Source organism: Sciurus carolinensis, chromosome 13 (assembly GCF_902686445.1).
Source record: "Sciurus carolinensis chromosome 13, mSciCar1.2, whole genome shotgun sequence".
NCBI classification, from domain to species: domain Eukaryota; kingdom Metazoa; phylum Chordata; class Mammalia; order Rodentia; family Sciuridae; genus Sciurus; species Sciurus carolinensis.
This window is the reverse complement of record NC_062225.1, coordinates 52,986,264-53,004,428: the sequence shown is the minus strand read 5'-3', so window position 1 is coordinate 53,004,428 and position 18,165 is coordinate 52,986,264. Positions and strand designations below refer to the sequence as shown.

Below are 18,165 nucleotides of genomic sequence, written 5' to 3'. Positions count from 1 at the left end.
ACATTTCCATTTCATGTTCCCTACCACCACAAACATGTGCTCTCTTCTTCTCTTTATTCCTATAGTTACTGACATCCCGCATATGTTGTTTTCTTCTTTTTTGCCTATCTTCCCCAACTAGAATATAAGTTTAATTTTGTTCAATGTTGTATTTTCAGTGACTTGAATAGTGCCTAGGATGTAGTAATTGCTCAACAAACATGTATAATGTTAAGTGAATGAATGGATGAATGTATATACTTGTCTAGGACTAGTTTTGTTGAAAAACATCTCAAGATCAAATTTGCATCTACCAATAGAGCACCTTTTCATCCCGTACAACCTCCAGATTTCAAAGAAAATTGTGCAGAATTTTCTTAAAATAAACCCTTTAAAATGTACATACCCTGGGACTTTTGCTTGCCAGCAATGAGGGAGAAAAACACCTTCAAAATAGCAGTAGCTTGCCCACATTTAAAATTACAATGAATAAATCTTCTCACCAGGCACCATTAGTTTCAGGAAACCTGCCTTTGTATATATTTTAAAATCAACACTCAAGTGTTTTACTTTCTAACATGCACTAAATTTTAGTGCAAAAAAGTACATTAATATAAGAAAATTCAGCAGAATGATTGGACTAGGGAAAATAATATTAATTATTCATGTCACCAGAATTTTAAAGATTCAAAGTGGTTATCAGTAACATGCATAATTATAAGTAACATTATTATTATTTTTTTAATAATGAAGCCACAGTTAAGGCTAGTTAATATTTTTAATAAAAATAAAGTTTTGTTCTTGGAAGTTGCAAAATATATTCAGTTAGCTCTAAATATTTTTCATGGGAATGTGTGTTCATTCTGCTTACATTTTAAACAAATGGTATTCATTTTTCATGAGTTGCTCCAAAGCCTCTAAGAAGCCCGAGCAGCGGCCAATATATTAAATACTATTTCTTGCTGGAACACTAATTGGGTTTCTTTCCAGAAAATTCCACTGGGAATCAAGTGCCATTGACTTTAATAGGACGTCTGATGTGTGAAATATACATGTCTCTGACAAGCTACCATGAATGTTTTATAACTCTCTAGAGTCCCTCTCCTTGAGTAGATCTGGTCACTACACCCTGAAAAACACCCTGGAACCACAGAACTGCCCAATACATTCTACTCATATTTGCTGATTCTGCCTCACTCCATAATTTAATTTCTTCCCAGGAGATGCAAGCTAGTCAAAAACCAGAGTCTTTCACGACCTTATTCTCTCGCCTTTCTCAAGATTTTTGAAATGAGATGAGAAGAAGATGAAAAGACTGTGTATTCTAAAAACCAGGTAAAGATACCAAATGGGTTTCTGCTCTGAATATTAAGGAGAGAGTTGATATTTATTATTCTTGTGAAGTATGATTTCTTGCAAAGGTAGGTTTTACATATGCTAAAAAGGTAGAGTGCAATATTGGTTAGATAATAAAATGGGGTGCTACTAAGAGTCAAAAATATATCAGTAATTACTTCAGAATATCAGGTACACACTGGGACTATCCAGGCCAATGGGGATGCATGGTCACCCTATGAAAAGGTCAAGGATGACATCGATGCTTGTTAAATAATGAGGAGAAGACCTAATTAAGAGTATCATCACTAGAATCAATTAAATTTTAGAGCTGAGGACAACTCAAGAGATTCCTAGTAACCCACTTATTATAGAGAGGCAACAAACTAAAGAAGAGTGAGGTTAACCAACCTGCCCAAGTCACACGTAAGGGAGTTGCTGGTGTCCCATGGGAAACCAGACTTCTCACTCACTGTAGTCTTTTCCATTATTCTACCTCTAGTCTAAGAGGAAAAACATTACCAAACATCCGAAGTTTCTACAGTATGTATATAGCTTGTAAAATATTCTGGAAGGAAAGAAAAGATCATAAAGTGTGCTGCAAAGAAGATCCCAGAATAAATGTCACAATCTTGATCTTAACAGAAACAACACAGATCTGCTTTTCTTTCTATACAGACTGGCAAGCAAAGGGAGCGAAGATTTCCCTTTCACTCATTTACAAAAATGCACACACACATGCACATCATAAAACATTTACCAGATCATTTAGAAGGAGAGGGAACATTTAGCAGCTAAATCCTCCCATCTTAAAGTAAAATAAGTTACTGAACTTTGTTATGCGTACAAAAATATTATCCATATTGTTATATTCACAGTAAAAGGAAGTCAAAGCCATTTAATCAGAAGTTGATAAATGTCACCATATTTTCATAATATAAATCATATCATTTTAAGGAAACATCAGTATGAAAATTGATCAAGAAAGAAGAAAAACTGCTGCCATTTTGTCTTCTTAAAGTGTATTTACTTTTAAGTAGGAAGATAAACAGGATCTTACGGAGGATATTTTCATGAATACTCCTGTATTCTTCGATTGTGTGAAAAAGGAAATACATTTCTCACCTACTCCTTGCCCTGCAGGATGACTGAACAAACTTCATCTCATCTATTTGAAATGAATCCAATTTAATTCTGCTTGACCAAAAATCTGTTTCCATAGTTCTAAACATGCAATCACCCCAAGGTACATTGCCATTGTAGCTTAAGTGGCTCAGTGTTATCACTGAGGAAAATACACTTTGATTGAAAAAACAGTCCAGTATGGCTTTTGAAAAATGAAATGACCCTTCCTGGTACACAATTTAGTAAGGCAGTAGATAAAAGCAGGCAGATATAGTCATTATGGACAAGGTTTATAGGAGAGATGCTGCATCTAATCTGTAAAAAATGGGTAAACATTTACAGACCTGAAATTAGCATTACAAATCACTCTCCTATTTAAACTTCCTAGATGTTGAACAATTCTAACACACCTTAAATATTATATATATCAATAATTTCTTTGTATTTAGAGGACAATTTGAAAATCAATGTTGAGGTAAGAAAATTTTGCAATAAATTATTGCATTACTCAAAAATAAATAATTTGCTTCCTTCTCAGTTGATTTTCCTCTTATATAGGTGCATCACATTGGTACCTATGATCATATAAAACAATTTTGAAAATGATTTGTCCAAGTTTAAAACATTGTTGCCACAATCAAATGTTTGTAAATATTGGATATTTGTAACATATTAATCCAAATTATTTAATTGCTCTTATTGGTCTATTAAAAGATGTAAAGCTTTAAAGTCTCTATTTTCAATGAACCTCATATTTTTTATTTAAGTCAATACCTTCCCAAATGAACCAAGTAATTATTAATTGATTAAATCATTTACTTTTATAAACCACTGCTGTCTTTAAACATGTAACAGCTCATAATAAAAGAGAATCTTTGCATTGGCAATTAACAAATTAATAAGCAGTCAACTGTTTTTCTTATGCATCAATTAATATTATAAAATGCACAGTTTTTATTTCAGAATTTCTAAGTATCTTTTCAATGAAATGGCTATTCTTTCTTTTTTAAAAACAATATTTCTCAGTATGTAGCAGATACTAATTGATAAAAATATATCAGAGCAATGCTAATAATTCTTTCCTTATCTGAGATACATTTAGATTACCTAGGAGTTTTAGCAGTCATCATTTCATTAAAAATGTATACAACTACTAAGAACAATACCTATTTCTAATTATATTCACAGAAACATTTCCAACTCTGAATGCACTTGTTCTCTTATGAATTATTTTATAGAAAGGAAATGGGCTATCGATTCCTTTGTGCTTCATTTTTCCTGTATCAGATTCACTTAAAAAACTTGCTTAGCATTAACTGAACTACAAATAAATGACGATGACAAATCATTAATGAAGTATTATGAGAGAATACCAAATGGATGTACCGGGTAAGCATAAATCTGTCTAAAAGTCACAACTCTGTCAAGTGGCTAAGTTCATGACATTATCACCAGTCTTGTCAATACAAACAAGATACAGAAGTCAACAAAAGGAGGACACTCAAAGCAAACATTCCAACTAAAATGGATATTTCATGAGGGCTGGAGATTGTGTTTGTTGTTACAAAATATCCCCCCTGCTTAGAAGAGTTGTCCCACACATGCTGGGAGTGATCAATAAATATGTCCTGGTGAACATCCTGTGAGACAGCCCATTTCACCATGTGGTCAAAGGCAAACAGGAAAAGAAAACAGGTGCAGACAAGTGCAAAATATGCAAGAGTACACTGTACCACATTTACAAATGTACATGATTTAAAATTTTGGATAACTTTTCTTTTCCCAGGACATTTTCTCTTCCTCTATCTGTTCCTAACTCTTCTTTGTATTTAAAGTAAAAATTAGAATTCTATTTTCTTATTTTTCTAGGAAACATATATTAATTAGTAAGGAGAGTGCTGATACAACCAAAATTTGCTTTCTATGTGTTTCTTTCCAAATCTGGTACTCAGTCTGTTTCAAACACTTGAAGTAAAAGCAATTTTAAAATTAATTGTTGTTATTATTGCACCTTTAGAAGGCAGTTTTCTAGAAAATTAAGGATCATGTATTTGGAAAAGCTTTTTATTGCACCTAGGGAAGACATTTACTAACCTGCAAACATGAAAAAATGAATTTGGGACCAAGCAAAATGCACAGTTCTGAAAGCATTAGCAGCTGAATATAGACAGAGGCTATAAATGTCAATGGGACCTAATAGCATTTAATGGCATTTCTACAGTGTCTATCAGCATTCTTAAATGTTTTGTGTTCTTCATTGATGTAATACTAATAACTACACCAGTGCCTAGTACATAGTGGGAAATCAACAAGTACATCTTGATTGAATTATTAAGCTACCAGGTTGTTACCAATGCCACATTTAAAAGGTCTATTTTCAAAATTTTATAAATTTTGAATATTAAGCCATTAAAGTAAATTCTAGATGAGCACAATTAGTAAAATATACAAAATAGCCTAAGATGGTTTTTAAAGCGTACATTTTATTTATGTCTTTGTTCTCAAAGAAATAACGTGTTTTTCTCATATACAGTAAACGAATAGACTATCAATCACCATGAAAGTCACTTGTCTATCAACTCACAATTTTAAGACTTCAAAATACAATATAAGTATTGCAGGCATACCTCTCTTAAGATTAGTTTTGCTTTTTAAAAAAATAATTGATAAAATGTTCAGCTTAAACAAAGGAGGCCTTTTAAATATTCATTAATTTATGTGCTCATTAAACTTTAAGTGAAAAGTGTGCAATAAGCAGACAATCCTCTCAGCCTAGGCTAGACCAAGTGTATTCTATCAAGACTCTTAGCCAGCAGCTAGCAAAGCAACACAAAGCCTTTTATAAATGTCCACAAACCTCTAATCGACAACATGGTTCAAATTCAAACTGAATGTTAAGCAACCTCAAAGGAAGCATGGTGCCTGACATCAGGAAAAAAAACAAAACAAAACCTGTTTTAGAAAAGACACACATGCAGAAAAGCCCACTTTCCTAATCATAATCACAGGCCCCAAATGAAGGAATGAAATCCACATGCTCACCTGGCTAATGGGTTCTTTCGTAGGCGGCTTTCCTCTTCTAGCTGTGCTAGTCGCCAGGGTCGTGGTGGTCTCCATAATTGATGTGGACATCTCTGACTGCATGGCAGTGGCTGTCGACTCAGTGGTCATAGAGGAAGGCACTTCACCAACCAGTCTCACATTTCCCACTATGGCGATGTTGGCATCGTTTTCGGCTGCCATATTCAGAACTTTCAAGCCATTGTAGTAAAGCCCAGAGAGCTGACCCTGGAAGGGCTGGCCCTGCTCTTTCCCGCCAATTATTATGGTTGCTTGGCTATTGAAGATTGTGAGCTGACGCCCTGTAAAAATAATATTACATACATGCAAAAATGTTGATTGTGAACTCTACATTCTACAAAGGATGATAAAACAGATCTTTCATGGGGTGGATAATGAGAGCAATAAACTATAAGAGAGGCATTTGACTCATAATTCATTGCTTATAAATGAGGTGTCCATGAAATGCATAATTATTGGCAAATACTTGTAAATTCTCAAGTTATTGTAAATGTAGTGCTTTTGCTAAAAGACCAATCAAAGATATGTATTACAAATCAATTTTTAGTGGATCCCTTTGCCCTCAGATCTTATATTGTTGGTCTCTTAAGTCTAAATTGTTAAATTTAAAAAGTGTGACAGAGCTAATATTTCAAGTATTTGTCATCCTAAAATTACCTCGGACAGAAACTAATCTATAGAAGCTGAAGTCTAGTTTTAAATTTTATGGTAAAAATTTCATAATTCACATAATGTCCACATGTATCTGAATGCTATTCTTTAGAAATGTTTATTTTTGAAGGCAATAGTCCATTGTTATTTGAATTATTCTATTTTTCCGGCAATCACACTGAAAAGAAATGTAGGGTTTACACTTAGCATGTCAGACACAAAAAAAATTCCAAAAATATTTTTCTGATTGGCTTTCAGCAAGTCTATCAAAATAAAACAAAATTAAAAAAAATAGCTTCAGATGTGAAAAGCGGCTTCAGGAATGATACACAAACCGATGGAGAAATGATGGCACATTTCCATCAAACAGCAATCCTTAGCAACAGTACCATTATCATCAAATTGAGGATCCAGTTTTAGCAGATTGCTCTCTGCTCATAAAAAGCATGCACACAACTTTAAGTTCAGTTTTAATTAGGGCTTGTTCCCAAATGCTCTTAGAAGGTTGCAAATGTTAAAGGGACTTCATTTTGACTGGCAATCCATATTGCCCACTATTTAAGATTCCTAGAGTTTAAACAAAGAGTTTTGCTTTTTTTGTTTTTTCAGGACCATAATAAAGATATCAGAACTACATATGTTTTAGTTAATAATTTAGAGGCTGGAACAATATAATCTATGAATGATTTATCATTTTGGGTTAATGCTTGCTGTGAGTACCTTCATAGATTGAGTTAGTGGATTATATTTAACAGTCCCTTTAACCTTAAGTTAACTGGGTAAGATTATTAAACAGCTGGTACGTCTAAAAATGTATAGAAATTATTATACAAGGTATGCAAATATTACTATCTACATTTTACTGTTTTAAATTTGTTTTTAATTTAGTTTTACGGAAAATTTATTTTTATGTTTATTAGTGTTACAATGAAGTACTACTTGGTTATGTTCAAATTATTTTTTTATTTGAAGTTTTAATCAATGTTTTTTACCTTTGTCGAGTAGCCATTCATCAACTACTCGACCAAGTCGATATGGAATTCGCTGTCTAGCAATCGCCAGGCGCTCGTTATCATTGTTTCCTTTAAAGTTTAAAGAGACATTTCATTGGTTAAAATCTGTAAGGTCAAAGGTTAAAAGTTAATACTTAAAGCTTGAGCTATACAGTTGCCACATGATTTTTTGAAATTTGGAATTTTAAAAAGTTCTACCTAGAACATTTCATGTTTCAGACTTGTCATTCATTCATTTATTTTATTTTAGCAAACAAAATTATTCCTATGTTAATTGAAAATTAGAAATCTGCATTTGAGCTAGGTTATTAAACTTATGTTATAGACAGACCCGAACAACCAATTTAAACAGCATATAATAGCTTTACAAAAAATGACCATTGACCTCAGGGTTTTTTCTTTTTGATGGTTCTTATTAACTAGTTAAACATGTTCAGGTGAAACAGGTTTAAGTTTTCAAAATACATTCAACCTCTTATTCCAGATTAGTAATTTATGAACACCAAACTTAATACCATCTTTGGCACACTGAAGCATCTAAAATAGGCCTAGCATACTTTAGTTTCTATTCAGAAAACCGATTTTCTTATTCATCTCATTTAAGAAAACCACAAAGTCCAAACAGTTCTTGTGTATTTCACATAAATTGGTTTATCAATCACTTGGACATCACAAGAGATTACATCTTGCATCATCCAAATATGTTTTAGGAAAAGGCTTTGACAAAAGTGACTTTGTTTGAGTGTCCTTCAGTTTCATTTAAAGTTTAACATGTTGAAGCATATAACATTTGAAAAAAATTATATGTATGCTTTTATATACTCAAATATCTGCTTTTTTATTAAGTTATTCTAAAAAAGGTATAAGAACTTAAGGTACAAATACAGGCAGTAAACAATAGCTCCTATTCATAGATCTAAGCTAAAGGAGAGTCTTACTTCTTTGAATAAAAAATTGTCTGCTAGAAACGCTGTTTAAATTGACCTTGAATAATGCTTGCAAATAGATGAGTGTTTTCTTGATCTATAAAGCACTTAGGAAGAAGTGACCTGCCATCCCAGTGCTCAGTTGTGGATATTGCAAGAAGAGATTTTCTGTTCCGTGAAATTTAACCAACAGAATTTTGAGCTGAGATATTTTGGCAATCACTCAGATGAGATATAAGGGGGAGAGAAACCTTAAATAAATAGTACTACCTATAAAATAATATGGAAGCATTTTTGGAAACATAACAGATATACTTCTTTTCTCACATTTAGAACAATGTCCAGGTGTCTTCATTTTTCTTCACTAATCTTTTAATATACTATACTTACCACAGTAGACCTACCCTAATATTGGCCAAAAATTTTTGGAGGAATAGAAACTATCTTTTAGACTCTATCAGTTTCTCAATGGAATGTCTATATAATTGAAAATATTTCACACATTAATATTTAATTTAAAATAGAAGCATCATGGCTGAATCAATCATAAATATCAGGAAAGCACAGACATATTTTTTGCAGCGAGTAATCATTAAAAGTTGCAAAATAGTATTTTGCAGTATGGAAATATATTTGTGGTAAACCAATAATTTTTTTAAAAAAGGACACTAATAGTATAAAATTCTAAATATATCTTCGCTTGGAAACTGCACAGTTGTTACCCTCTTTTGTGTGTTTACATGAATGTGTGTTTTTAAAATATGCTAAAATTTAATGTTGGTTACGCTAGGGCAGTGTGAGTATTGAATTATGTGTTTTTTGTCTTATAGTGATTTGTACAGTAAACATGTTTTACATGCATAATTTGGAAAGCAAACATTAAGTATTTTTCAAAAGTACATATCTTTTGCTCCATGGACTTGTTTGTTACTCAATATTCATATCAATTGAAACTGGCGCAACTTTCCCGACAACTTCATGATCAAGTGGGTCCTCATGCTGTTTTTCATACTAGGCTGTTCCTATAATCAGGAACGACCCACATTACTTCAGAAACCTTCCAAAACTAGTTAGAAAATCCCTTCTGTCCAATCACTATTATAGCCTTTAACAGGCCTCCCTGTGTCTCTGCGCTCTGTCCCACTCATTATCCACACATCAGCGACTCTCCAATCATGCCACTAGCATAACCCTCCCTACTGCCTTCAGGATAAAATCCAGACTTCTAATGAGGCACATGAGCACATCTACAATGTGGACCCCTCCTGCCTCTACTGCCCCATCCCATGACCATCACTAACTTCCTCGCTTATTTTTAACCCTATGAGGATTTCCTAAATTTTTTTAAAGTTCTTCCTTCTGCTCTCTGGGTCTTCTCGCTTGTAGCTTCTTTTATCTGAGATACTCTCTAGGGAGAGTTCCTACTCCCAACTATTTTTTTTCCTTGCCATCCCTCACTCATTAACAGAATCTTTTTGGTTGAAACATTACTTATTCAGGAAGTGTTCCCCTTTGTCTTCAAGTTAGGACAGCTGACAACATACTTTCATATCTCCTGAGACATCTCCTTTCGAAATAAGCATAGACCTCATAATTGCTTATTTCATAGATAGTTTTTCTTTTAAGTCCAAGGCTCTGTGAGACCAAATATTGTGTGTCATATACACTGTATCTCCAGAGCTTGCATACAAATCCCTATGATATATCTATAGAATGAAGTAGTGAAGGGAATCTTGTTCTCAGTTCTGACAGTTTCCATGGCACCGAGATGGCACCCCCAGAGTCTGATGACATTCAAAAGAAAAGAAAATCAAATACTAGCAACCAGAGAATGGCCCACATAAACTTTCCTTTGTACTTTCCAAAGGAAAGATCACAAATTTCAAATATGATTTTATTTATTTAGTGTATTTCCATTGAATTAAACATCTAATCAGTTCATTATTTGTTTTGTAACTTTCCAGTGTCACAAAATAAGTAATCATTGGATATTATGAGTAGGAAAACATTGGGGCGGGGAGGAATCCTAAATGAGACAGGTGGAGAAAAACGAAAGCTTCACATCCTTTTTGAATGACTTAATGGACAGCTAAAACACATGAATACACACACACACACACACACACACACACACACTCATACAATTTGCCCTCATTTCTTTGGCACTAACAGAAGAATTAACGTAATTGATATGGTGTTATTTAAGTTAATAGTATTTTTGAAGATCATTGATGAGACTCAACTAAGTAAAAGCATAAACCCTGTGTTTCCAATGAATACCTGAGGTCACCTAACAACAATGACAATGACAAAGAGATTTAGAAAACAGACCAGGCAGAAGAGACAGATGTTAAAATATGTGATAATATATAAGAAAGGTAGCCAACAAAGGGGCTCATACACTCCATAATCCATGAATGTCATATACCTGCTAGTTCAAAGAGCATCATTTTTAATGGGACAATTCGATTTGGAAATTGAAGGACAGACTTTATTCTTTAAAGGGGTAAATGGATGAAAAATCAGATGTTTTTTACTTTGATTCCATATATATATATATATCCACTTTATTCCCTAAATTCTTTGCTCTTCTGCTAGAATAAAAAAATTATTTTTATGGCTAAATTATTCACAAATACACTGTTAATCAAATGGAGACCCAACTAAACAGAATAGAGTGACAATGTTTCTATTTGTTTTGTGTTAGTTTTTACTTCTGAGGCAGGTTCTTATTATGTGAAATGAGTTGGTCTTGGACTCTCAGGCTCAAGTGATCTTCCTGCCTCAGACTCCTGAGCATCTGGTAATACAATAGGCACAGGCCACCACACTTGGCTGACAACATTCTTTAAAAAGCGATTCCCAGGGCTAGGGAGATAGCTCAGTTGGTAAAGTGCTTGCCTTACAAGCACAGGGCCCTGGGTTCAATCCCCAGCACTGCAAAAAGAAAAAAAAAAAAAAGTGATTCTGAAGTCATCACTAAAAGATAGTTTAAATTGTGTGGTTCTATAGGGTAAGGTCTATATTTTACCTTCATAACATGATTTTCTTTAGAAAGTTGCATGATGGAGGTAGTAATCAAAGCATGTTTCTTGGGGTGGGGGGAGGGGAAAAATAAAATAAACATCATTACCCTATGTAAATGTAAAAAAAATAAAAAAATAAAAAAAAATTTAAAAAAAGCATGTTTCTTTATGTAATTTCTCAAAATGGATTTCATTTATTTAAAAATTATGGTAATATTTACTTATAAAATACCATCCAGCATATTATATGCTTCTGATAATTATATTTAATCCAGTCTGTAGTTCCATATACATCGAGACCCTACATGCAATATAAAGGACGTAATACAACCCATTTCATTGAAAAAGGTCAAAGGCAAATACAATTTCCATTGATCATTTATTTATTTATTGAAAGGTTTGAGATCTAATATCAAATGTACTAGGATATAAGACTATTTCATAAAACTCCTTTGGATAGTCAAGGTTTGAACTGACAGTTGAGATTAAGAACAAATAGAATGTGCCTGAGAATTCTAATGAAACTCAAGGTGAATCCTTGAGAGAAGACCTTTTCATCTTCAATTATTCTAAATGAGAAGAAAGCATAAAGCAATAATGACCCACTTCTAAATGATCTATTCATTTTGGATTATTAAGAAGGTCCAAGAATTTTTTTAAATTATAAAACTCAAATTAGAGCAAATTATATTTTGTGCTTTTGTGATTATGTCAAAAGGTATCATAATGTTATTTATAACTAAAAAAACTACCAAAAAAACCCCAACAATGGCAATTAGTTAAGCACATACATTATATTTATGAAAACAGACCTCCTTGAATAGTTCAAAGAGAAATTTATTCTCATATTTCCTTTCCCTTGATAAAATCAGGATAGCAGTTTCTTTTTAATTTCTTTTCCTTTTTTCCTCTTGGTACTGATATAGGACACAGGAGGTTGGACACCCAAGGAATTAGCAGGAAGCAGGTTTATTGACCGTAGCCAGGCCACTCCAGAGTGTGGCTTGTGCCTGAAATTTCCTCCTCTGAACAATGAGTCTAGAAATTCTTTGTACTTTATACCCAGTGAAGGATGGGAGGCTTGGCGGTTTACATTTTTGCAGAAGTCTACGTAAAATTAATTTTTTTTCTTTGAGTTCTCAGAAAATGCTTTTTGTCTCATTTTTTAGAATAGTCAGAGGTTTTACATGTTTTACCACAAAAGCAGGAGCAACATCATCAAGTCTGAAGTTAAACTTAGCTTTTGCAACAAAGAGCAACAGGAAACAGGAAGTTCTAACCACATTGAACTCTTGTGCAGAAATCTTTGCCGATATTCTGTTAACAAGAACAATTATGGTGAGGGTCTCTGGATAAGCTTAATTAAGATGCCTTGGTGGAGAAAAGAGTGCCACTACGGTACCTTCACTGAAAACGTCACCAATAACAAATTCCAAGCAATGAAACTGCATGTAAAGATTGGTTTTATTTTATTTTGGATTTTGAAAGATATATTTTCGACAGGAGGAAAGCTGCTTCCCTCTACTCCTAGAAACATCACCAGAATCAATTGTCAGAAACAAACTTCAATTGGAGCAGCCTTTCAGGCATAAGGTACTAAATGTAATGGATACTTCGAACAAGGTTCTAGGGGTGAAAAATGAAAGGAAAACCTGATCAGTCATATTTGGATTATGACGCTATTTTGATTAAATCAAATCCTAGATAATTTCTTTGCCCCTCCTATAAAAAGACCTAATATGTGTATCCCCTTCGAACTTCATATGTTGGAAACTAATTCCCAGTATGATACTATTTGGAGATGCTTAGGTCATAGAATGAAGTCCTTGTGAATGGTATTAATTGCCTTTAAAAAGAGGCTGCAGAAATCTCCCTTGTCCCTTCCACTGTGTGAGAACACAGTGAGAAAATAGTCATCTATGATCCAGAAGGCACACCCTCACCAAACAGGAAAGCTATTGGTGCCTTGATCTAGGACTTTCTGGTTTTCCTAACTGTGAGAAATAAATTTCTGTTGTTTATAAGAAACTCACTTTATGGTATCTTGTCAGAGCACCTCAAACTTTCTTAGACACCATCTCACCAAAAATACTTGGTCACATTTTATTATATTAGTTTTATGGGAATCAGTCAATTCCAAGGAAACAAAAGTAATTTCAAAGGATCAAGATAAACAACAAGGACCAATAAAACTCATATCCTCAACTTAGGGTTAAATTTCATTGTGGACTCAGAACAAAGGGAAGCAAAATTTTAATAGTAATTTTACACTTATTGGTCAGTAGAGATAAACTATAGGAATATCACTGACATATAGTTTTCTCCACCCATCTTTGTCTTTACCCTTGCTGTGCAATTTCTGTTGGAAATAAAAATGTCAGTTTTTGATATGACACAGTAATATCATTGGAAAAAATAAAGGCAATGCTATGAGTCAAACATTTACCCAGAAAAAATATGAAAGTAAAGAAAAAAAACAGTGAAAAGATACTTGCTTCTTTTGGAGTCTTTTTATTTCCTGAGTTTTTAAACATTCAAAAAGGAAACAAAGAGTTCTAAAAGCTGTGTACACTTCAAGAGAAGATCAGGAGTCTGTTTTTAGATGTTTTGATTGTGAATAAGAACAGTATATATTTTTGACACGGGGTAAGTCTTCACCCTCTACCCAGAGTAACATGATATTTCTATATGCCCAGTTCCATAAGGCAATGTAAAAGTTTAACATAGTTTTGAAAATTCATTCTAATGTTAAAAGAACATTATCAAATAATTTGTATCTAAATGTTCTATGTGTGGTTTTTATATAGACCAAATAGAGTAATGCCTAACTTAGCTGGCAAGTTCTGCAAAAGTAGATTTTAAACATCATTGACACTTAAAGAAACAAACTTTTGAAAAACAAAACTACTTCAATGGAAACATTTATTCTATGTATTACTTTATTTTCTACATCATTAAGATGTGTAAATAACAAGTATACACATCTATTTGGTTTTTACTTAATTCTTTAGTTTCATTTTAAGAACTTCTCATTAAATTCTAGTCATTCTGTATCTTATTCCTTTAGCTAAGCCAATTCACTTTGAACATGCCATTCTAGTTACCTTCCAAATTTCCTGTATCCCTGTGTATTCAGTTCTGCCCTCTCCTCTCCTCTCCTATCCCTCCCCTTCTCTTTCTCTCTCTTTTCCCTCTCTCTCTCTCTCTATCATACACACCCCCCAGTCCAGCTAACCTATTTTTCACTTAAACATCAGCTGTACATGTTTCTCAAGGAATATTCCTGTATCCTCTCCCCATTCACTAAATTATCCTAGATCCTTCTATTAGGCATTCCTATAACACTTAGGAGGAATGTCTATAATCATGATAAAATAAATTAATTGATTCTAGACCATTGGTGGGTTTCTTGGGGGCAGAAACCATGTCTATTCTGTTCACTGCTATATACCTTGTGCATTACACAGTACTGAGGACATTATATCTGCTTCATAATAAATTCTTAAGTGAAAGCTAAATCCATTTGGAGTATTTATTGCATGGTAATACAGTTATATTTGTTCCAAAATTCATAAAACAGATCTTGGGGTATAGCTCAGTGCTAGAGTGCTGGCTAGCATGAATAAGGCTTTGGGGTTTGTCACCAGCACCACAAAAAAGAAAAGCTTCATAAAGTAGTAAGGTTGCTAGCATCCATTGAGTAGGACTCATAATCCTTCTCCTCTTATATCAGTTACGATTTTGCCATTACAGTAAACAATAGGGCATGCAAGTCTCTTAAATAAAACCTTTTGTGCTTAAATACAAGTCAATGATATATAGTTTTATGTGGACTCTACTAAGGTACATATACATCAGCCAAAATCTAATATCATTTGTGATCTATTTTTCTTCCCTAATTGCAAACAGAGCTGATGGTTGATTTGGTCAGGGAAAAATTTCTGAAAGTACCTAAATTCTCCAATGAACTGCATATGACAGAGAGAGTCTTAGACTCAATGAATCTTCAGATACATATATCATTGCCAAGACTATGTCTGTCTAGACTCATTTCAGTAGTGATTTCTTTAAAGTGAATTGACATGTAGACTCTCCAATAAGCACCTGCTTCCAAACTCCATCAATACATATATCAGTGGCCTGTGAGGAAAACAGCTTTCCTTTAAGGCCAAAGGGATACAAGTTGGGACTTGGTGGTAGAAGTTATAGATCCTCTAGACTTTATAATATGAGGACAGGGAACTTCTGGAATATGCCCAATTTAGGCTGGTAGCTAGCAGTGAGTGATTTGGATTGTCTTCTGGACTTTCAAGTTCACATTGACTGATGAACACACATTACCAGAAGCTAAAGGTGCTTCTTTTCTGACCATAGTACTAGGCCAGTCAGTCAGCTTACAACTAAGTTCTATTCTTCCTGGAAAATCCAGCTGTGGCATACATAGTTGTAAGAACCATTTGAACTAGATAGATCTGAATCCAAAGCTGTTTGATGGATGGTTATTGCAGCAACATATTGTAACAGTCTGGATCATAAAAGTCCAAAATCTCCTTAATTTTCCCTGCACTCTGCTATATGATGGAAGATGCCATGATCTCTTCTATAAAGGTCCTGCCTTATAAAGTGTGGGGTGAGAGTGTCCTCGGTGACACGTGAAATCAGTGACCTTCCCCAAACCCTTGGCGATTTTATCAGAAGGCTAGTTTTTAATCATTTCCATTTCAAAGATTCAAAGGGTAAAGCAGAGGTAAGTAAAGTGATCAGAGACCTTTTACAGTTGAAAACCCAACAAGAAGCAGAATTTTATTGTCTTCCTTTTATAATGAAACCTTGCAATGCAGTTGGTTGAGACATAATGTGTTTTGGACATTTCTTATTTTTACCCCTAACATATAAGACAGGCTCCAAGCATAAGAATCTACAAGGTATTTTTAATTATTATTATTAAGCTGACCCTCTCAAGAGACAAGTTGGAAAAGGAGGGAGTTTCCCAGTCGTGAGTCAAAAGACCACTACACTTTTGGCTTGTGAGAAACGGGAGAAAATTTTGCAACATGTTAAAATAAATTTTGCTTGGACATCTCATTTCCTCCTTTCTTCCTCCTCCTCATCTCTTTGTTTTTCCCTTTGCTCATCTCCAGGAACCCTGGGGTCTCATGCCACTTAATAACCTGAGATGTGCATTTGCATTTACTACCCCTAGACATATCTCATATTCCCAAAAGACCACCTTCCTTCTTCTATTGTTCCAATAATTAAACCACTGTTTCTTCAGTTTAGTTGAGCTAGATGTTAGGAAAGCAATTTGGATCAATGAGATCAACACACAAGCATTGACTATGTACTCTGCAAGTTATGTCAGGCACACATCAATGCGTTGCGTGGATGCTACTGTGGAAGGATGTACACTCTGGGGAGTTAAGGGCAAAATGAAGAAAGTTAAACAAAAACAGATGTAAGTCAAAGTTCAAAACAATAGATAACTTGTCAAAAGAACAGAAGTAACTACCATGTAAATTCTAATTGCCACAGAAATTCAGAGAGAAAATGGATTAGAACAAAAAAGTTGTGCCTGAACACAGGGGTTTTATCCAGTCACAAACAATCTAAATAACCAGATAAAAATGAGTTGTACTGTGGATATTAATCTCCAAAAGGTTAGTTGAGAATTCTCTTTAGCTTCATAAAGCTATTTCTTAAATCTATTTCTTAAATACTCTCCAGTAAAATAGTCTTAAAAATAATTAAAATATGAATAATGACTATTATAGTTATGCCATGAGACATGAAAAAGTAGTGTATACAATGTTGAAGCTACTATGTCAAATACAACACAAATGGGCGAGAATTTGAAGGCAATATGTACAAATGAAAATATCTCTGTTAGAATGGAGGAATTATGGTTGATTTTTTTCCAGATTTTAATATTATATTATGAATACTGTATTTATACATATTTCAACTTTGTTCCCACTGCTTCCTTAAAAACATACATAATCATTTTCTGAAAATTAAATGTAGTATCTTAATGCAATGCTGCAACCCAAGGGCACTGTCAGTCAGCTCTTTAAACTTATACAGTTGCGGAGAGCACACACTGCTCAAGCAGGGCATTGCTCTCTGAGTAATGCTTCGGATGACATCCCAGCCCCTTCTGTGAAACAGCAGGCCTTTGTATCCAGTTAAACAATATCTTCATGTGCGACTGCTGTGATGTGGGGCAAGGCAGGCCACAGGCTGTCTACTGCAGAGTTCAATGATGCTTTGGGGAAGAAATTATAATAAGCTTAGTGCATGTCTAACTGGATTGAGAAATTTCTCCCTTCACTTCCCTCTTTAATGTGGATCTACATTAAGATATCTAGTGCTCCTTTATATAAAGATTTACAGGAGTACTTGTTCCTATTAGCTACTTATATTCAAAAACTGTAGTTTTGCAATTGTTTCATCAGATTAATTAAAAATAAAGGTAGCCCTGTGCATCTTGGATCTCACTGCCTATGTGGAATGAACAGTAATTCATACTTTCTTCCCTGGCTTTTACATGCTCTTGATTTCCCCATGCAGAGACTGGAGTATCATATCAAAGACCAGGGGCAAGAAATGAAAAGCAACAGGAACAAACAGATAACCAAATACAAAACCCATTCTGATAAAGGTCATACTCTGTCATCTTGCATACTAAAGAGTTCTATTGTGCTAGCTGTGTAGCATTTAACAAAAGAATGGTTTAACAGTTACAAAAACAGACAGGGCCACTGATAGACATCACCAATAGTGAGAATTTTAAAAATGAAACGGAAGAGCAGCCCCACATTACCTTACAAATGGCATTTGCCATTTTCCCAGATATGAGAATCTTGAGCATAGTCTAAATTTTAATGTCATCACATTCAAGCTTATCCATCCTAATAAGAACCTAGATACCTATTCTCTAAGACATCTTTTCCCAGTTCTTGATTTCTGAAAATCATAAATTTATTTGGTACAGCTAGAATTTCTACCATTCACATGAACCCTAACTCTTAA

General features: G+C 33.9%; 1 protein-coding gene across 36 annotated transcripts in view; it reads right to left on the bottom strand.

Moving 5' to 3' along the window:
• Nrxn1 (neurexin 1) overlaps positions 1-18,165 on the bottom strand; it is a 1,060,789-nt gene that overhangs the window by 118,727 nt on the left and 923,897 nt on the right. For all 36 annotated transcript variants that reach the window (XM_047521996.1, XM_047521998.1, XM_047521995.1 and 33 more), the window contains 2 exons: positions 7,164-7,253; positions 5,482-5,801 (listed from right to left, as the gene is read on the bottom strand). In XM_047521996.1, the coding sequence (XP_047377952.1) occupies positions 5,482-5,801; positions 7,164-7,253 (410 nt within the window). The remainder of the gene's footprint in view (positions 1-5,481; positions 5,802-7,163; positions 7,254-18,165) is intronic.